Here is a 21,923-nt window from a genome sequence, read left to right as displayed (position 1 = left end):
GCGGAAGCCAAATGTATATAGTGTGAATGAGCCACAACTACTATACCAAAAATTATGACAACCACTAAATAATAAACAAGACAATAAGACAACAATAAAAGAATACCAGAATTTACGAGGTTCGGCCAATTTTGCCTACTTTTTCGGAAACAATCAATATTTTATTTCACTCCAAAATTACAAGTGAAATAATACTAAAGAGAGAAGATACAAATGCCTTAAGAAGATAAAAAAAAAAAAGGCAAATGAGAGGTGTACATAAATCCTAAACATTAGGCCTCCTTTTATAGGGTGAAATTTCCATTCAAAATTGTCATCCACCGATGTGGGACTTTTGACAATTTCAACAATATACACCGATGATAGTGTCTCAATAATTAAAAATACAAAATAAAGAAGAAAGAATCAGAATTGTTGTTTATTATACTAGTTTTAGATTGATATGGTTAAGATTTTGTTTACCGTAACCTTACAGATAAATTTTAATAGAATTTAAATTATATTCGCCGACAACACAAAATTCTGATTTAGAATTTGATAGTCTAGTAATGCAACTGATCGATTAGAAGAAGAAAATATTGACATTAAAACCTCATTAGCAAAGAGTGCATAATATGGAGATTAGCATATCACTTTTGAGGAAACATCAATCTAAAAACCAAGCAAAAGAAATGCATTATACCACTCAGAGCAATTTGCCAGCTTTGGCCAATATTGAACTGAGTGGCACAAAAGAATGATACAGAGAGTTAAATGGCATAGAAGAATTAATGAACACTCAGACTTAAAAAGCAATTATCACCAACATTCAGAAAAGACTGCCCAATGCTTTGGCTTTGTCCCTTAGAATAAATTTCTGTATCTTCCCTGTTGAAGTTTTTGGGAGATCTTGAAATATGACGGTTCGAGGCGCCATGTAATGAGGCAAGTTATCCCTGCAGAAGTTGATAATTTCTTGATCAGTAATATTATTAAAACCATCCTTCAACTTCACAAATGCACAAGGTGTCTGTCCCCAGTAATTATCTGGTCGCGCGACTACTGCTGTTTCAAGAACTGCTGGATGACTATACAGCACCCTTTCCACCTCTACTGTGCTTATGTTTTCTCCACCAGAAATTATAATATCTTTCAGTCTGTCCTTAACTTCAATATAGCCATCAGGATGTTTAACAGCCAAATCACCACTATGAAACCAGCCACCTTTAAAAGCTTCTTCTGTTGCTTCTACATCTTTTAAATATCCACTCATTACAGTATTCCCTCTGAACACAATTTCACCAATTGTCTTACCATCTTCTGGTACTTTCTCCATTGTAATAGGATCCATTATATCCACTGACTCTGAACAAAGATGCTGCACTCCTTGTCTTGCTTTTAGTTTGTACTTTTCATTTGGTGGCAAAGAATCCCACTCAGGCTTCCACAAACAATATGTACCTGGACCATATGTCTCTGTCAGTCCATATAAGTGATGTACTCGAAACCCGAGTTCCTCCATTTGGGAAAGGATTTGTGGAGGTGGTGGTGAACCACCTGTCATTATGTTAACCTTGTGTGGAAGTGGTTTTCTGTCACTTTCGGGCGAATTCACAATCATGTTTAGAACAGTTGGTGCCCCACTCATGTGTGTGACCTTGTGCTCTACCATACTTTCAAATATGACTTTTGGAGAAACCTGTCTAAGGCAAATACTAGTGCCACCTAGTGCTGCTAGACCCCAAGTCAGGCACCATCCATTGCAGTGAAACGTTGGAACGGTCCAAAGGTAAACAGGCCATGAACTCATCTCATGAAGCATAAATGTAGCAATGGTATTGAGATATGCACCTCTGTGATTGTAAACAACTCCTTTGGGTCGCGACGTTGTTCCAGAAGTATAGTTAATGCTAATAGGGTCAAATTCACTTATCGGCCACCTTACAGCAAATTCAATATTCCCACTTTCAAGGAGACTTTCATATTCATGAGTATTAGATTTTGCCATAGTAGGAGTAGAATTGTTAGATTCAGAGATTACAACAACAAGTGGTGGTATTGCTTTTTCATTAGCAAGAATATGTATGGCTCCCTGAGCAAGTTGGAGCAAGTGCTGATCCACAAATATGACCTTTGCTTCTGAATGTTTCAGTAGTACTGATATCATAGCTGAATCATGACGTGTATTTAATGTACAAAGAACTGCACCTGCCATTGGAACTGCAAAATGCAGCTCTTGCATTGCGTATACATTTCGGGCCAATGTTGCAACCTACATAAATAATTTTAAATCTATGAAAATGGAAAAGTAAACCCTTTAAATTCCCAACTCATTCTAGCAGAGTTCAACTGGTATCTATTTATGACAACAAGAATCGTCAATATAATGAGTATTTCGCGTCAATAGATATCTGAATACATCCCCCATACACGAAGAAGAACGAGGATTCGCGTCAATGAAAAACAATGCTAGGGATTACGAGTATAATTAATAAAACATAGAAGAACTGAGAGAGCAAAACACAAGAGATGTAGAAAATGCTGCATAATTTGTAATGTGAAAGTGGTTAAAGCAACGAGTTGACTTCAGATAAGTTTTGCGTTGGATTACAAAATTTTGGAGAAGATGGGATTTGTTTTTCGCTAAGAATATGAGATTTAGATAAGTCATTATCGACCCATATTCTATTAATATTACTTGTCCATTACGTGTAAAATTAGATTGTTAACCAGAAGGTCGCTTAAGCTTGGGGATAAGTCTATTTTAGTCTCTTTTATTATCTTGAGCACATACAATCCATTAAGTTTACAAATATTGAGCAATTTTCATCCATCACATGAATCTCTCAAATTAATTATTTAAAATTTATGAAAATATTTTAGATTTTCCATGTGGCCAAGCTAAGTAAGGATCGTGATCGGGGTTTTCTTGCCTAATTTCATTTTTTCCCTTGATCGCTGTTTTTTTTTTGTTACTGATATTTTTTTCCAGCTTTTTAGTTATTCTCTTCTGCAGACTTTTCTGCTTCTCTTGTGATTAGTGCTAAATTTTATAGGAAAAATGATATTTTAGGAAAGAAGATCTCTATCGAAAAAATACGTGACATTTCCGTTAACTTTAGGACAAAAGTGTGTTGCTCTAGCGGAGCACCCTCCACTTCCAACCAAGAGTTTGTGAGTTCGAGTCACCCCAAGAGCAAGGTGGGGAGTTCTTGGAGGGAGGGAGCCGAGGGTATATCGGAAACAGCCTCTCTACTCCAGGGTAGGGTAAGATCTGCGTACACACTACCCTCACCAGACCCCACTAGTGGGATTATACTAGGTTGTTATTGTTCCGTTAACTTTAGTGGGCCTGGCCCTTGTCTGGACCTTTCTGATCCTTATCATGCTTGCTAAAAACTGATTATTTTTTAATGGTGTAGTTCAGTAGTTCTTTTGTCTAAAATTTTTAATCCATATCATGTTTGCTATGAAGGTTTTGTTTTAGGTCATCTTAACTATTTATTTTTCAAAAAATATCAATAAAGCACTAGATAAACTTAATAAAACCTTGTGTTGTATTATGAAAGTAAGAAAGATTGAAGTGTTTCAACGACATAATAAGGAAGTGATCATATATACACGTTAAACTAATCATTTAAAGGTAAACAAAGGCAAATCTTCTATATTAGTACGTACATTGAATATTCTCACATTATGTATGAAACACTTTTTGAAGAAATTATTAAAATTGTATACATTTATGAGTGTGTGTCGGTTTGGATTTTTTTCTAATACCAAACCAAATCAAACCAAAGACATTTAATTCGGCTTTGGGTTGACATAATGTTGAACACTAGATAAGAGGCCTGCTCCAAAAGCAATTACTCTTTTAAGCAAGTATTTGAATATTGCTTCGTTGTTCTTTAGTCATCCTATATATGTTCTAACGTAAATAATGGTTAGAAGAAAGAAACTTACGACATCTCCACGAGAAATCTCAAGCTCAGACAAAGCAGAAGCAAGCTTTATACACCGTGCATGTGTCTCTTCCCAAGTATACTTCACAGAAGGTCCATCAATGATAGAAGTTCTTCCTCTAAAAACATTTGCTGCTCTTTCCAAGAAACTTATGGGTGTTAATGGAACATAATTTGTAGAACATTTAAGCAAACCCTCTGTTGATCGCAATGGCTCAGCTTGAAGATTCATTGAAACCTGACACAAGTGGCGAGGCCTCTGAGTATTTATATTTTTAATTTGAACTGAATTGGTACTATAAATAAGATTTCGTGCCAATCCTGAGTGACTCATGGTGATGGTTGAGAAGAAAGTCAGAGGGAAGATTGAGGAGTAGCATCTTGAACCTTTCAGAACTAATTAAGACATATATTGGCAATGTGAAGATCAGATTAGAGTTGACAGAGCAACAACAAAAAAAATTGAATTGAATATTTCTTGTTTCTTCATCGTGTTGGCAATGTCAAGTATTACAAACTGGCAATTTAAAGCACAAACGTGAGCTGAGCGGATATGATGGGATTTCCAGCGAGCAGTCAACCTTTAGGTATTACTATTTCGTTTTACCATATAATCAAATGAACAACCCTTGAGTGAATAAACCTTTACATCAGTATTTTTCTATCTGAATATATGGACATCTCCTTTTTAAGCAAAATGACGATATTCTGGAATGCACTTAAATAGAGTAACAAATTACTATATTAGAAGGTAGATCTCAGATTTGTCTTTGCTTGAAGTGGAAGCTAACGAACACAAACAGTTGCAAAAACGATAACTTACATTCACCAGCAAAGGAGTATCATTTCACTAAACACAAAATTATAAAAAAATAAAAAAGGTAAAGGAATTAAGTGAGAACAAAAGCAAGAAATAAAGAAAGGAGGTCCACTACACATGGCTGAATAAAATAAAAACAAAACAATAAGTGAGTGATGAAGAAGAACAAGAATACATGCTTTCCACTAACCACAGAGAAAGAAGAATAAAAATAAGAAAGATCAAAGAAATTATGTACCAAAATGGAACAAAATATCACCACGAAGCAAAATTCCTTTAAATAATATGGACAGATCAAGAAGTGATCCTTTACAAGTTTTTTATGCACAGGGCATAGACAGCAATCATGCATCAAATTTGAATTATTAACCAATGATAGTAATAATAAAAATTGTACCAGCAAAATTCTAGAAAGTACATTTAAACAAAACTGCAGCTGCTAAAAAAATAGGCCAAGTAGATCTCTGGACAGTGAACAAAATTTCTTAACAATTTGCCAAGTATATTGCTGATTAGTCTAGAGCAGCTATAATTGCATCAACAACTTCTTGGGTAGTGCTATCCCCTCCAAGGTCCTTTGTCCTGACTTTTCCCTCTGCTATTACACGTTTTACAGCTGTTTCTAAACGATCAGCAAATGATGGAAATTCAAGATGTCGAAGCATCATTGCTGACGACAGAAGAAGTGCCACTGGATTTGCTTTCTTAAGCTTCAAAATCTTTTCATTGCCAACATTCCCAGCTGAAGCACCTTGCTCAAAAACTGCTTGATCAGTCCCAACATTTCCTGAGAAAATCACAGCCATACATTAAATCTCATAAGCCGCCTAATGCTTGAGGAAGAAACACCGAGAATATTCTAATTGTTCCCTGGGAAATGCTGTAAATAATCTGTAGAATAGACAAGCAGGAGGCGTTTAATCTTTTTCTAGTTTCTTCCAACAATGAAAGTTTGAACAAGTACTGATGAGCATTTATTAAAGTTATAGGAGGAGAACCAGGCAACCATAAAGAGAGTTCTAATGCATTTTGACAAGTACTAGCAATTAGTCAGAGCTGTCCCATAATAAGCAAAAGGGCACTAACCATATCAGCAACCAACCAGTAAACACCTCATATTCGGATGGAAATCGTTATACTGGAAGGTTCTTTAATATTTTGTACTCAGTCATGGGGAAGGAGGAAAAAAGAAGGGATGTAGAGGCTCAGGGTCAAGCATAACAATTGTTTATCCGCACTAGCCGCATTTAGAAGTTAGAACTTATAAGGCTAACAGAAAGATTCAATCTCCAGAGATATCGAAACCACGAAGTAATTGACTAACCGCATTAATATTAGAGATGCTAGTTGAGCAAACTAACAGTGAAGTTTGAAAGAACATAAAGATCAATAAATCCATCCAAAAGGAAAAGGAAACGAAAAAACCAAGACGAACAAGGTAATTGAGCAGCAGTATCATTCCCTTAGGACACATGCTAAGCATGCTACTTTAGCTTTCTTAAAAATTCACCATTCCACAGAGAATAGAAATATCTATTCCCAAAGCAGCAGGTCTTTCTCCTTCCCTATACCAAGTAAATATGCCTTCCAGTAGTGGTCGATCCACAGGTCCGTGTCCGTCTCTTATGAAACTTGGAAAAAACTTTCACAGATTTTGATGGCAGAGAAGCATTCAACTTTTCTGAAGCAAATTCGAGAACATTGCAATCTCCACAAATGACCCAAGGTCTATCTCATGAACCCCTAACTGCAACTAAATCAAGCCATGCATCCCTCCTTACTCTGAGTGGATGAGTAAAATCTACTAAAACTCCTGATAATATAATAGAAATTGTGTAATTACGCATCAGAGCTTCTTTGCTCATCCAGAATCTGTGATGTAACTGTATGACAAGGTCACTGCTTGTCCTCTATGAACCCAGCTCAGCCAACTCCACCCAACTAGATCCCAATATTTGCCTTATGGACTTCATTGTTGATGGTTCGACTTCAATTTCCTGAAAGCAATAGATGATTGCTTTTCATTTCTTGATGAGCATGTTCAGCATAGATCTCGTCTATTTGTTCTTCGACCCCCTAACATTCCAGCATATTGCAACTTCCACGCCTTTTTTTCCTTGCCTCTCTCGGCCTCTTCCCACAATTTATATGTGGAATTCTAGGTTTTTGAGCTCCATTTGATCTTTCGACCTCCAACCTCCTGCAGCTCTCCGATTTGATTTTTGCCCAGGACTCTGCCTTCTCCCACCCATTTCCTTTCCATTCTGATGAATAGGGATGGGGCATCTTCTTCAAACCTTGCAAAATGCACTTTTAGCTGTTTGCTCAGCTTGAGCACTTCTTTTTCACCCAGCCACTCCAATTTCTTTGTATTGGAAGCTTTCCACCTGCATGCACTTTTCTTTTCAATCATCTCTGTAATAAGGGAGGAGTAAATTGACTGACACCGCCATTAGCCCTGGTTCATCAATTAGTTGCACAGTTGTTGTAGCCATCTCCTCTAATCGTTGGCTCTCCAGAATGCCATTTACTGCGCGATTTCTTTTCCTAATTTGTCAGTCAGAGGTAGTTTATTTGTTCACTTACCTCTATTTCCTCAGCTCAAGCTAATTGTTATGACTTTGGTCTGCATTCTTTATCCCCGAACTTCATTATCTCAACTGGCTGAGGATAATCTCTAACGAAGTCCATGCTTCTAAATAGAGCTCTATCTACACCTCCATTGGGTCAACATATGTTTCACCTATACGAAAGCCAAAAACTTTTGTCTTCAACACACGGATCGGCCTTAGCCTTGATTTTATGCACCTGCCTGCTTTGCTTTTTAATGGAAATTCTTTTTCCTGTGGTTGAGCTGGCCCAATTACAAAACTTCAGTTGTTAGAGTTCCCCCTCTTCCCATCACTAAGCAAAAGCTTATCCGTTCTGGCTGAGTAATTTCCCAGTTTGAATTACCTACTTGTCCAGAAGTTGCTTGGCTCATTATAGTTTTAAGGGAAATTTGTGAAATTTGTAGTATCCATGGCTGGCCATCTCCATTTGTTGGAAATTGCATTTTACAGTGACCTCTCGGATGCCTTATGTTCTGCACCCAAGTAATCATTTTAGACCAAATTGACACCAAGCCTCCAATTGCGTATCTCAAATGTCAGTGTCACTGGAATTTTCTTGTTCGGGGCCCTAACACAAATTCTAGCTATCGATGGTGTCTCCTGTTCCTTGAAACCTTGTCCACTTCCAAATAACCACCACAAACGTCTCTTTCCATTCAGACAGAATATTCATCACAAGTGCAATGGAAGCCTCACCAGTAATCAGTAGAAGCCCGCCAGTGACTTGGTTTAGGTTTAGGCTGATGACAGGCTGAGATCAGAGACCACTAGTCAAGGAAGAGCTTCTGACCTTCGAAATACCATTCACCCACCTTGACTCTCTGTAATAGCCTTCACAGGTAATCGGCAGAGGAAAAATGTGTCATTCATCTTACTGACCCATGTTCTGAGACCACCTCTACACCTCCCAAACATGAGGGACCTCAGCATGTAAGCTCCGAATTTTCAAATGAAACAATTTTTAAGATGATTTAATCCTTAGAGTACTGAAGTTTATTCTATTGAAATTCTGTGATCCTCCACCACTAATTTTGTGGGTGACTTTACCGCTCATTTCTAGCCAGCTACTCAGAGCAGCAACATCTGCGGAAGACCTCTCTTCTGACCTAATATGCATGAGGTTGTCTTAACCTGATACCCTTTTTCCGATGAATTATTTGTATTTAGGTTATGTCTTCCCGGCCTGAGTCAGCTAATCTCTGGCATGATTACTGTTACGCGGCGCCTTCCTGAAGTTCCTTGGAAGGGCGACGTAAGGCTAAGCAACCGATGTCAGTGCGGTTGCTATGCGCCAACTGAGGTCCTCGCCGTACGCTAGACTAGAATGACAGTGTCGTACGGGAAAACCAATGTCGTGAGCAATTGAGCAGCAGAAAATGAGCAATTGATGATAAAAGCTGATGATTGTGTTGATGATGATGAAAGCTATTACAAGATGCAATGCGGTGTCGGGGGGGAGAGACACCAGTACAGAGAATTGTTTGAATGCTTGAATGTTTGAATGCTTTGGTCCCCCTTAATAATGCTTAAAAAAATAAACCAAAGTTACATGAGTTGACCTAAGAAAGCTGTAGAAGCACACTGAAAATGAATGAAGTAAAACTACTCTATAATTACAATGAAAAGGACTTAGTCTTCTATGGAAGCAAGTCCGATGGCAGCAACTTTGTCTTGAGCAGCAGGGTCTGCGCGCGCATTGCTGTGGGCGCGCGCGGCACTATTTGGATCTGCCAGCGGCTGGGCGCTGGTGCTTGGCATTGGGTCTGCGCGCGGGGCACTGTCTGGGTGTGCGGCGCTGATGGCAACAGGATGATTTGTGCACGCGGCATTGTCGGTGGGGCGACAGAGGCGCATGCTCGCTTGTCACTTGGCGCTGCCGAGACCACGGGGCCGACCGTGGCGCTAGGCGTTGGGAGGCTTGCCGGGACGCCACGGGGCGCGTCCAAGGGATCATGGGTCGATGATGGAAAGCAGCCCATGGCATTCTCCCCCACCTGAGTTGGCGACGTCCTCGGAGCCTTACCTGTCGGATGATGATGATTGGTCAGGCTCTTGTTGGCTGGGAGGTCTGTTCCCCTCGGTGTTGTGAGATGTCTTTCTGAATGATCTTCCATGTATTTCTGAAATGGTTGGAGGCGGCTGACATGGAAGACTGGATGGATTTTCCACCAGGCTGGTGTGTTCAGCTGGTATGTGGATTTCCCGATACGCCTTTCAATGGAAAAAGGCCCGATGTAGCTTGGCAATAGGCGAGGATCTTGGGTCCTCTTTGCAAACAAGTTCCGCCTCGGGATTCTTACCATCACTTTGTCCCCTGCTTGATGTTGGGCAAAGCAACGGTTTTGTTCGGCATGCCTCGTTGCCCTGTCTTGGGCATTGACAAGATAGCTCCGCACTATCTTCAAAGTTTGTTCCCATTCTGTAGAGAAACTGGCAGCTCGATGAGATGATGGCATGTTTGGTGCATTCACATTTTGTGGGAGTAGCGGTTGCTGTCCGGTAACAATTTCAAAAGCGCTTTTGTTTGTATGGGCGCACTTTTGTGAATTGAAACACAGCTGAGCAGCATCCAGAAGCTTCACCCAATGTGTTTGTGACCCGGTTGCAAATTGGCGGAGATATTCCTCCAGCATGTCATTGAACCGGTCTATTTGATCATATGTTTGCTGATGATGATGGCTTGAGTTGTAACTCAATTTGGATCCGAGGCAACTGAAGAGTTGGGTCCAAAACTTGCTAGTGAAGCGTGGGTCGCAGTCACTAATGATGTTGCTGGGCATACCCCAATGTTTGACAACATGAGAGAAGAAGAGTCGAGCTGTATCTTCTGCTGATATATTCTGTGGGGCTGCGATGAAGGTAGCATACTTGGAAAACTGGTCTACTACCACCATGATGGTTGCATGATTTCCGACCTTGGGTAATCCTGTGATGAAATTCAGGGAAATGCTTTCCCAAGGTCTCTGTGGGACAGGTAGCGGCTCCAAGAGTCCCGCTTGTGCTGAGTGATCCGACTTGTCCTTTTGGAATGCTTGACAAGTCTTCACACAATGAGGGGCGCCATGAGCTGTTGGACCCCGATGATGTGATGTCTGTTTGATGATGTTGAGGGCAGCCAGAACTGTGGGTTCAGGTCTATTGGTTCCCTCCTTAAACTGCATGGCCGTGATGTTTCCAGCGGCCATCTTCTTGGATATGCATGGTATGGTGTGGGGTTTGGCCCCGTTGTCTCCCATCATTAAGAGCATGTTGGCATATGGTACCGGGATGGTGTTGGTCTGCCTGAGGAATTCCAATCCCACTATCAGTTCGAAGTCATCGATGATAGCTATACGTAGGTCGAATATTCCCTTGTATGGGCCAAGCTGGATTGGCGCTTCTTTGGCTATTCCACTCACTTGCTGAGATGGAGAGTTGATAGCCTTGACACGACCCTTGCATTTTTGCACTGCTAGACCGAGGCGTTTCACCTGAGTTGAGGCCAGGTAGTTGTGGCTAGCACCCGTGTCTATCAATGCCCGAATAGGTCTGCCGTTTACTTTCATGTCAACGAACATTAAGGTCCTCTTTTGTGATGTGGGAGGCCTCTCGTCCGCCTTTCCTTTCCCTTTCTTGTCGATTGGGAATGCCTTCTTATTGGGATTGCCAGTACTGGTTCCCGCCAAGGTATCATGAATGGAGCCAACAAATGCGTTGAAGGCCCCTACCTGTTCTTCGTCGGCTGAGCCGTCCTGATCTGACTCATCGTCGTCAACAGTTTGTTGAGCATTGATTTGTGTATTGGGGCATTGATTGTTCCAATGTTCCCCGCCGCAATGACGGCATTCTGATGGGGGCTTTCTCCCCTGATTGTTGTTGACTGATGCAGCAGTGTTGCTGCTTGAGGAAGGAGTCTTGGATTTGGATGCACCTCGATCTCCTCCGTTTCTGTTGGGGCCACCATTGCTAGGTTGGCTCCCGTTGTATCCCCCTCGGACAGGCGGCTGGGGCCTATCCTTCTGAGTTTCCAACTGGTAATCCCCAAGGCACTCTGCAGCTTGAATGGCCTTGGGCAGGGTATCTACCCGTTGTCTTTGCAGCTCCATACGAGCATGAGGTTTCAAACCTTCTATGAATGCGAACAGTTTGTCTTTGTCCCCCATATCTCGTATGTTTAGCATGAGTGCGGAGAATTCACGCACGTAGTCCCGCACCCAGTGTTTTTGAAAGCGAGAAGCGCAAAAAAGCGACAGGGGCTCGCCTCGCTTCAAAAGCGAAGCGCAAAGTGAAGCGCACGCTTCATTGAAGTGAAGCGCAATTCTTAATAATTAATTTTATAAACTGAAATACACATTAAAAAAATTAAATAAACTAAAATATAACATATCATATAAAATTAATCAAATAAACTGAAAATATAACATATATATAATATAATAATTAATTTTATAAACTGAAATACATATAAAATTAATCAAATAAACTGAAAATATAACATATATATAATAATTAATTTTATAAACTAAAATACATATTAAAATTAATAATTAATAAATAAGAAGAATAAAAGGGAAAAAAAAAGAAGAAAACCCTGCCCTAGCTGTGCAGACGCTGGACGAAAAAAACTGAAAAGAGAAGAGAAGAAGAAGAAGAAGGAAGAAAGAAGGAAGAAGAAAGAAAAAAAGATAAAATGCCTTAGGGTGAGCAGACGCCTGGATGGGAACAAGAAGGAGAAAGAAGGAAGAAGAAAGAAGAAAGAAAAAAAGGAGAAGAAGAAAGGACAAGAAGAAGAAAGAAGAAAAATTACCTGGAGGAAGTCTATGGCGAATGAAACCCTAGCAGCAGCAATTGATTTTGGGAAGAAGAGAGAAATGGTCGATCAATTTGGTCTTAGGGGTCTGTTTTGTATAATAAAAAAACAGACCCAAACTTTTTTTTTAAACAAACTGACCCCTTTCGACTGAAGCGAGCGCTTCTGCGCTTCACGCTTCAAAGTCGCTTCGCGCTTTTTCGACTGAAGCGAGCGCTTCATCTGGTCGAGTCACCTCAGGCATGGAAAAGCGAGCAGCCATTGCTTCGCGTCGCTTCTCGCTTAAAGCGACGAAGCGATCGCTTTTTAAAACACTGCCCGCACCGACCTGGTGTGGCGGAGTTCACACAACTTTCTCCGTGCATTGTATTCCACGTTTTCGGGAAAGAACTGCAGGCGTATGGCGGCCTTCAGTTCTGCCCATGTCTGGAGAGTATCTTTACCGGCCCTGATGGCTTCATATTTGACTCGCCACCAGAGTTTTGCATCACCCTGAAGATACATGGCAGCAGTTGCTACCTTTTTGGATTCTTCCAACTGTCCAACGGCATCGAAGTATTGTTCGATGTCGAAGATGAAGTTTTCCACTTCTTTAGCATCCCGGGCTCCGTTGTATGGCTTGTGCTCCGGAATTTTCAGCTTTTGTGGCATGGGGGCAATGTTCATGGCACCCCTGATGTGGTTTTCGCCTCCTTTGAGCAGGCTTTGAAGGGCAGCATTGACAACATTGAGCTGGCCTGTCAAGTTGTCTATGGTTTGCTGCATGACAGTCAGTCTATCTGCCTCTAGTTCCCGATGGGCTAAATCCTCGGCACGCTCCTGTTGGAGGTCCTCGAATTTGCCATGAATTTTGGTTGCCTCGACGGCAGCCGTTTCCCGGTCTTCCTCAGAGTCTTGAATGATGTTTGCAATGTAAATTTCTGCCTGCCGCATTCTGCGGTCCAGGTCATCCAACCTTTGCACTAGGCTGGTTTTTAGATCAGGCAACGTATCCACGATGGGCCGTAATGCGTCAACCGTCTCTTCTAGGGTCGTGATGCGATCCCCGTAATTCACCATGGTCAGAAATGGTGATGATGATGCCAATGAGTTCCCTCGTCCGATGTCGAGCCTAGGCTCTGATACCAACTGTTACGCAGCGCCTTCCTGAAGTTCCTTGGAAGGGCGACGTAAGGCTAAGCAACCGATGTCAGTACGGTTGCTATGCGCCAACTGAGGTCCTCGCCGTACGCTAGACTAGATTGTCAGTGTCGTACGGGAAAACCAATGTCGTGAGCAATTGAGCAGCGGAAAATGAGCAATTGATGATGAAAGCTAATGATTGTATTGATGATGATGAAAGCTATTACAAGATGCAATGCGGTGTCGGGGGGAGAGACACCAGTACAGAGAATTGTTTGAATGCTTGAATGTTTGAATGCTTTGGTCCCCCTTAATAATGCTTAAAAAAAATAAACCAAAGTTACATGAGTTGACCTAAGAAAGTTGTAGAAGCACACTGAAAATGAATGAAGTAAAACTACTCTATAATTACAATGAAATAGACTTAGTCTTCTATGGAAGCAAGTCCGATGGCAGCAACTTTGTCTTGAGCATCAGGGTCTGCGCGCGCATTGTTGTGGGCACGCGCGGCACTATTTGGATCTGCCAGCGGCGGGGCGCTGGTGCTTGGCATTGGGTCTGCGCGCGCGGCATTGTCGGTGCGCGCGGCGCTGATGGCATTCGCCAGCCGCTGGGCGTTGGCACTGATTGTCGGTGGGGCGACAGAGGCGCATGCTCGCTTGTCACTTGGCGCTGTCGAGACCACGGGGCCGACCGTGGCGCTAGGCATTGGGAGGCTTGCCGGGACGCCACGGGGCGCGTCCAAGGGGTCATGGGTCGATGACGGAAAGCAGCCCATGACATTACATTCGACTTCCTTTTGCCTTGCATAGCTTGAATAAGAAACTTCCCGAATAATTGGTAGCTATAGTTGTAATCTCAATCTGCAAGATTTCCCTGACCTTCTGAAGCCAATCTGGTTGTACTGCAAGTCCAACAGATGATGTGCCTATCCACTGCCATCCTGCTTATTCCTTATCCTTTCAGTACCTCGAACCAGCTCGATCTTCTGTTACTGCAATCTACTAATTTTGTTCTTCTATCCATTTTGTTTGCCAGTTCGAGAACCAGATCAGGTTTATGCCGGGGCGTTCGACTATAGAAGCCATCCATCTTGTTAGGAGATTGATGGAGCAGTACAGGGAGAGAAAGAAGGACTTGCATATGGTGTTCATCGACTTAGAAAAGGCGTACAATAAAGTTTCAAGGGAGGTTTTGTGGAGATGTTTGGAGGCTAGAGGTGTACCGGTTGCCTACGTTAGGTTGATTAAGGACATGTATGATTGAGTAAAGACCCGAGTGAGGACGGTGGGTGGGGACTCGGACCATTTTCCGATTATGATGGGGTTGCATCAGGGGTCGGCACTCGGCCCTTTTTTGTTTGCTTTGGTGATGGACATACTGACGCGCAACATCCAAGGGGCGGTGTTGTGGTGCATGCTATTTGCAGATGATATTGTATTGATTGACGAGACACGAGACGGTGTGAACGCGCAATTAGAGGTATGGAGGCAGACCCTGGAATCTAAAGGTTTCAAGCTGATCAGGACCAAGACAGAATACTTGGAGTGTAATTTCAGTAGCGAGACTCAAGGAGGGGAAGGGGAGGTGAGGCTGGACTCGCAGGTCATCCCTAGGAGAGGAAGTTTTAAGTACATTGGGTCTATTATTCAGGGGGATGGGGAAATTGATGAAAATGTCACCCATCGTATTGGGGCGGGATGTATAAAATGGAGACTCGCTTCCGATATTTTGTGTGACAAGAAGGTGCTACCGAAACTTAAGGATAAGTTCTACAGAGTGGTGGTCAGACCAACGATGTTGTATGGGGTTGAATGTAGGCCAGTCAAGGTCGCTCATGTCCAAAAGATGAAGGTAGCAGAGATGAGGATGTTGAGATGGGTGTGCGAGCACACCAGGTTAGATAGGATCAGAAATGAGGTTATTCGCGACAAGGTGGGTGTGGCCCCTATTGAGGACAAGATGCAGGAAGCGCGGCTTAGGTGGTTTGGTCATGTGAAGAAGAGTAGCACAGACGCCCCGGTGAAGAGGTATGAGAAGTTGACATTGGAGGGCCTACGGAGAGGTAGAGGTAGGCCAAAGAAGAGGTGGGGATAGGTGATTAGGCAAGACATGGCGCAGCTTCAGCTGACCGAGGACATGACCCTTGATAGGAAGGTATGGAGATCGAGGATTAGGGTAGTAAAATAGGTAGTCTAGAGTGTTCATAACAGTAGTATTGGCGCACACAGTCTCGCTTTCTGTTGGTAGTACGTTTTTATGACTAACTGTTATTTTCTTTCATTGTTGATCACCTTACTGTCTTGTTGTTTTTATTCTGCTTTTATATGGCTTTTTGGTACTGTCCCTTCTTGTCTATATTTTCATTAATGTGGTGCTTATACTTTCCTGAGCCGAGGGTCTATTGGAAACAACCTCTCTATCCTCACAAGGTAGGGGCAAGGTCTGCGTACACACTACCCTCCCCAAACCCCACGGTGTGGGATAATACTGGGTATGTTGTTGTTGTATCCATTTAGAACATTTATTGGATCGATTTTCCAGTCCCAATGTGGTATAGCTAGACTTAAGTTACCAAGAATATCAATCTAGAAAAAAATTTGTTGTTTTGGCTGCTGGAAAGTTTAACAGGTTTAGATCACCGGAATTCTATTTGCTACATTGTGAGTTACAAATTAGCCCAAATTAAGGGTGTCTTAACTTAGTGAAAATTTTAAGATCAAACTGTCATCTATAGACAAAACAGCAAAAATCAACAGCTTACCATAATAGAGAGATGTAAATCATTCAAAATATATAACTGAAAGATTTACCTCCTGGCATGACTCCTGTGCCACCAGCTAAACCAGCAGCTGTATTTGCAATTAGATTTCCGTAGAGGTTGGGAGTCACCTATACAATTGCAATGGTTGAAGTTCAGCAACAAGCTTATCAGCTATGTCTCAAAATGAGGAGAAAAATTAGAATGGAGCAGCTAATAACACACTAAAAGATTGGTTCTGGCCGATGCAGGACTCTTAATCTACAGTAACCACGGTGAGAAAGACCGGGAGGGTTTTGCTAATCTTAATTTTTCCATCCATGCTTTCTCACTAATATCCTATATTTTGACAAGGTAAGCTTTTATAGATGTATGACCAGCAACAATGGTATGCTGGAAGCCTGGAGCACTGAACCAGTTACAAGCTTCTGTTAGTTATAACAGAGTGTGCGAGGAGTTTAAAAAGTCAAACATGGCCTCAATATCCTGAAATAACATTTATATTTGCCATATTGTCCCGAAAGATAGTAAAAGTATACATTTGAACTTAAGACTACATATATTCTCTTGGCTGTCTTCAAAAATTCTGGCATTCCTCTCTTCAGGTACTCCACCAAATAGCTGCTGGGATAGCATTCCAGAATCTTGTGTGAGTTCCTCTTAGTTCCCTGACTGTAGAAGTTCCAAAACAGTTCTAGGCATAGCCCACTTGATTCCCAGAAGAGTGGCAAATATGTCCCACAGCTAAGTAGAGATGGTAGTGGTGCACTACGGTTGCGGTGCGGGTTCAGCCTTAACCCATAAAAACTCAACCGTCCCGCCAGGCAAAGCAAAATTTTCTGTTCTCAAGCTGCCCCGTCCCGCATAAACCCCAGTTGAAATTACATTTATTTGGCTTTTTGATGTGTCAAATGTATTAGATTTGAGAGGGAAAAAATTGGAGCAAGTACAACTGAGCCTCGTAAACTTTCTTTAGGCTAATAATTCCGCATTAAAACTACTTTTTTTCTTGCAATACCACTATTAAACTTTTAAACACAAAATCCCAATAAATTTTTTTATTGATGCTAACGCCAGTACAAAAATGTAGATAACAATTAAACTGATATAAAATTACTTTGATTCCAGAAATGCTTATTATTCAATATGATTAGTGTTGGAATAGGATTTTTCTTATTTGTATTTCAAATTTCATTGAGGCTAATGCCAGCACAAAAGTACTTTATCATTTTGTTTTAAATATGATCATGCTGAAATTGTTGCATATTACAAATTTTATATTTCTCATTTCATATTTTTACAAATATAAACTGGCTAACAGACAATTATATTTTCTGGATATATAACTTAGAATTATAAGTTAATGTTCTGTTATTGATTAATGTTATCAAGAGAAGACTTAAAGCTATGTATCTTTGATACCTGCATAAGCAGCCTTTTCCTCCCAATTTGGTCTAGGAAATCAAAGAAGAAGTACTAGACTTAGTCTCAAACATTGTAGAAAATATGATGCATGACAAAAGGAAACAGATTCAGGCTCAAACATTGTAGAAAACAATTCCACCTGTAGTGCGTGACATTAATAAAATACTATCTAGTTTCAGTCAGTAAGAAAATATTAAAGTGGTTAAAATGTACATATAATCATCACAAAAATACTGATTGCAAATTTAGCCTTATAGGTTTTTAGTTCAAAAGGCATCGTCTAGTTAGTTAGACTTGGATTTTCCAACCCGCAACCACCCTGCCCCACCTGAATGCTTAAAAAAAATTAACCCGCCTGCACCCGCATACGCTCAAACCCGAACTGCCCGCCCGCACAGTTTGCCATATCCCTACAGCTAAGCAGTGATCCTACAATGCAAAAAATAAGTGATTTGCATCGTCCTGATGCACTTCGCAAAGAGACACTGACTGCATATGATCAATTCCCTTCTCTGTAAGTTGCACTGAGTGAAGCAACCATTTCTTCCCACCAAAAAATCTTACTGATATCCTAATATTTACTACAAAATCAAAGAGGCCACTCAAGGGAAATCCCAGGTGCAAGATTATCCCATGTATCTCAGTTGTATATGAAGGAGAATGGAAAAAACTTCAATATCTTCGCAGACCTTGTCATTTGGACTCTGTTATTTCATCACATAACTGGTCTCAACAGTTACCACTTGCCAGTAAGAACACAAAAATAAGAGGGCGAAATAGATGATAGAGACAACATATAAGAGTAGGCCCTTTGACTATGTAAGCAAATTACTGAACATTCCTAACTTCCAATATTAGCATATTATTAATCCATAGCCGAGTACCATAAGAACTAGTCTGATAGCAGCTTAAGGAAAGTTCCGAACTTCAAAAGTCAAGTAAATTATGCAACTAGACACAATAGCAGACAGGTCAAGCTCTCAGCAAGCACATCCTTCCCTCAAGAACTAAACTAAATTGATGACATTCACCACTAGATTTTCTTTTTGATAATTTGAATGACACATAAGTTATCAGATGTAAGAGAAGCTTGAATTTTAAGGACAGTAGTAATTAGTAAAGAGAAAAGCCAAGGAAGTATATCCCAGTACCATGACATCAAATTGTTCTGGCCTTGAGACAAGTTGCATGCAGCAGTTGTCCACAATAATCTCCTCATACTGTATTTCTGGATATTTACTTGCAACTTCCCTACAAGATTCTAGGAAAAGACCATCTGCAAGTTTCATAATGTTGGCTTTGTGCACAGCTGTGACCTTCTTTCTTTTGTTTACATCAGCATACTCAAACGCAAATTTTGCTATACGCTCTGAACAATATTTTGTTATCACCTGGAAAGGGAAAACAAAGAGTATAGGATAAAGCAAGCCATGGAATAGGAAAACTTTACAACAGAGTCGATATAATAAGGAGAACCACATAGGAAAAACTGATGAAGGGAAAAAACAACTCCTTTTTTAGATGGATCAAGATGCAGACACATAAGAGTTTAAACCATACAGGCAGAAATTGGTAAAGCTACAAAATGGGAATTCATATAAAGAAAAAACCACATGGGCATCTTGCTAAACTGGCCCATCTCTCTAACGTTTTTGAAGTGACCAGGTAAAGATAAGCTCTAACACTTACTCGTGCACAGACCAAGATCAAACAGGTTCAGCTGCAGCTGACAATCTATACACTTCAGTCCAGATTACATCAAGGAAGAAGATAAATAATGCTTCTGGAAAAATGCACTCCCCAACACAAGGATGGAGCGAAGAGTTTTTTTTCTTTTTTTAATTTTAGATGGAAGGATGGAGCGAAGAGTATTTCCTACTTAATAGAACAATGTGCATTGTGCTTCCCAACATGGGGCCTACCATACTAACCTACTAAAGAACCAGTGCTTTAATGCAACCTGCTGCCTTACATGGGCCCTTATGCATACTACCCGACTAAGGAGCCAGAACATGATTATGATCTTAAGTACTCGAGGCTATGTGCACATTCAGAACATGGCATTGCGGCATCCATTTAGCAATTTGAGAACTCGGAGTACCCAAATATATAAGATCCACCTACACCTGCAATTCTACTTTAGGTAGTAGATGACCCCTTTATTTGGATACAGTAAAGCTGGATACAAAAAAAAAAAAAAAAACCATGCCTTAATCCCGAATTAGTTGGAGTTAGCTATATGAATCCTCAATTTCCATTCACGCCATCTGGACCCACTTCATTCCAATAGTCAACAAAACTCCTGACAAGCACCTAAAATCGTACCAGCATGACTATAAGAATCGTTGGCACTCGTTAATTTTTTCTCATCTGCCTAAGCCTGTGTAGGCAGAGCTACACAGGTACCTGTCATGGTGGGAGATGGCAGGTACCAGGACTTCACCATATTAAGAAAAAAAAAAGTTTTTGGCTTCTTAGCTAAACACACATGTGTTCTGAGAGAGAGACCTTTTGGAGAACTTCCTACCTTGTCATGTTTTAACACTTTCAGTAGTCACCAAAATGTAAATCCAATACTGCGCAAATTATCACATAAGCAGAATTAAGCAAAGATTATGAATCTAAGAGACACGCATAAAACATAGTAAAACAACAAATTCTCAAAACGAAAATATCAGTACCTTAAGGCTCTCAACGACGCCAGGAACAACCTCATGCTCAAGACCTGCATACTCTCCCTCAGTATTCTCCCTAATCACAACAATATCCACATCCTCATGCCGCGTAGGCAACCCTGGGAAAGTGAAACAATGCACAATAGAAGCGTACAGATCAAGTTCTTTCCTCATTTGCACATTCAGCGAACTAACACCTCCGCCGACCGGTGTCTTTAACCCTCCTTTTAAACAAACCTTATTCTTCTTAATTGAATCAATTACTTCCTCCGGTATACACTTCATATCACCGCGTACTTCGTATCGCTCGAAGTAAACGGGTGCTTTCATCGCCTGCATCACTTGTTCCACTGAATCGGTTACCAGTGGACCAACGCCGTCGCCTGGGATCAGCGTCACGGCTCGTGGCGACGCGTTAGTGGTGAAAAAACGATTGGTGGATTGTTGGATGAGTTGTTTTAGGATTGGGAAGGATTTTCGAGCCATGGTTTGATTTTGATTTGGGTTGAAATTTTTCAGTACGATGCCTTTTGGTCAGTGATAAAAGCCATTAAATACGAGAGTCCTAATAGGCAAGGAAAAAGAAAAAAAATGGAATATTGAGAAGAAGCAAAGAAATTGAAGAGAGTGCTAGCAGTGCGCGCCACATTTTGCGTGAACCGCTGAAGAATAGCGTTTCGAGAATCCATCAATGATCAAACTGCATCTCATTCCATGCCACTCTTCCTCAAACTAAGTGGGCGTTTGGACAAGAATCGTAAAATTACAAAACTAAGTGGGCGTTTGGATAAAAGAATCGTAAAATTACAAAACATTGAAAAAAAAAAATTTAGAGTTGCCTAATTTTGAGTTGTTTTTGAAGTTTTATGAGTTATTTGAGTGAAATTTTTGAAAAATAGCTCTTTGTAATTTTTAAAATTTTTAAAAAAATTCAAAATACATTTTTAAGTAAAAATTAAAAATTTTATGAACAAATGCTGATTTCGAAAAAAGTGAATAATTTTTTTAAAAAAAAAAAAAATTTCTTATGTCCAAACGGGCTCTAATATTTTCTCAATTTCATTTTACATGGTACTATTAACCTAACAACTTATCCATACCTAATGTTTAAACTTAGTATTACAATACTAATTTACCATAATTATCGATAAATTAAGGTAAGAATATATGCAACTTAATTATAATTTAGTGATAACCATGTCGTGAAGTCATGTATTTATTGGATTGATATAAATATGCGGTGTGGATAATATTAATCTGGTGTAAAAAGAATACTTCATCTATTTATTTTTTAAAATAATTTAATTTTAGATTTTTTTTTTTATCTTTTTCTTTTCATAAATAATTTTTCATTTACTCTTAGTCACATAATTTTATAGTCATCCAAATCTCACAATACATTTAAAATCACAAGTAAAAAAAATCTTAAATTTTGTGTCTAGTCAAATTACAATACATAAAATAAAATAGAATAAAAAAATAATTACTTATTATTTTTTGTAAATAATTAAGCTTTTATATCTTGAGAAAAATAATTTAAGATTTTTAAAGCAAATCTACCACATCTCATAGTATTTCTTTTTAAGGAAAATGCTAAATTTATCATTGTACTTTCTTAAATGTTAAGTTTGTCCTTCGTAACACTTTTAATTCAGCATACTATTGTCCTTCACAAATACTCTTAAGATCCGAATTTATCTCCTAAGATTGAAAGCTCCATTAAGCATCAAGGGCAAACATGAGTTTTTTTTCTAACGGCACAGTTATATTAGACTAAATAT

The 21,923-nt window shown here is 40.2% G+C and overlaps 2 protein-coding genes across 2 annotated transcripts; both read right to left on the bottom strand.

Moving 5' to 3' along the window:
- Positions 1-566: 566 nt before the first annotated feature.
- Positions 567-4,820, bottom strand: LOC107804361 (butanoate--CoA ligase AAE1-like). Its single transcript, XM_075235182.1, has 2 exons — positions 3,940-4,820; positions 567-2,251 (listed from the first exon to the last, which is right to left on the bottom strand). The coding sequence occupies exons 1-2, from the start codon at positions 4,270-4,272 to the stop codon at positions 809-811; spliced, it is 1,776 nt and encodes a 591-aa protein (XP_075091283.1). The 5' UTR covers positions 4,273-4,820; the 3' UTR covers positions 567-808.
- Positions 4,821-5,135: 315 nt separating this feature from the next.
- LOC107804365 (isocitrate dehydrogenase [NAD] regulatory subunit 1, mitochondrial-like) lies at positions 5,136-20,646 on the bottom strand. The gene is given in 6 exon segments (NM_001325753.1): positions 5,136-5,523; positions 5,526-5,534; positions 5,536-5,545; positions 16,095-16,173; positions 18,619-18,858; positions 20,149-20,646. Coding segments are annotated over 6 exon segments (1,071 nt in total). The 5' UTR covers positions 20,629-20,646; the 3' UTR covers positions 5,136-5,270.
- Between the last annotated feature and the right edge of the window lie 1,277 nt (positions 20,647-21,923).

Source organism: Nicotiana tabacum, chromosome 17 (assembly GCF_000715075.1).
Source record: "Nicotiana tabacum cultivar K326 chromosome 17, ASM71507v2, whole genome shotgun sequence".
NCBI classification, from domain to species: Eukaryota; Viridiplantae; Streptophyta; class Magnoliopsida; order Solanales; family Solanaceae; genus Nicotiana; species Nicotiana tabacum.
This window is presented reverse-complemented; position numbering and strand designations above follow the sequence as displayed.

What these genes read in the sequence shown, in the direction of transcription:
- LOC107804361 (XM_075235182.1), bottom strand. Translation starts at nt 4,272, where the DNA reads ATGAGTCACTCAGGATTGGCACGAAATCTTATTTATAGTACCAATTCA. An exon ending in AGATTTCTCGTGGAGATGTC is followed by an intron (nt 2,252 to 3,939) that starts GTAAGTTTCTTT and finishes TTATTTATGTAG; the next exon opens with GTTGCAACATTGGCCCGAAA.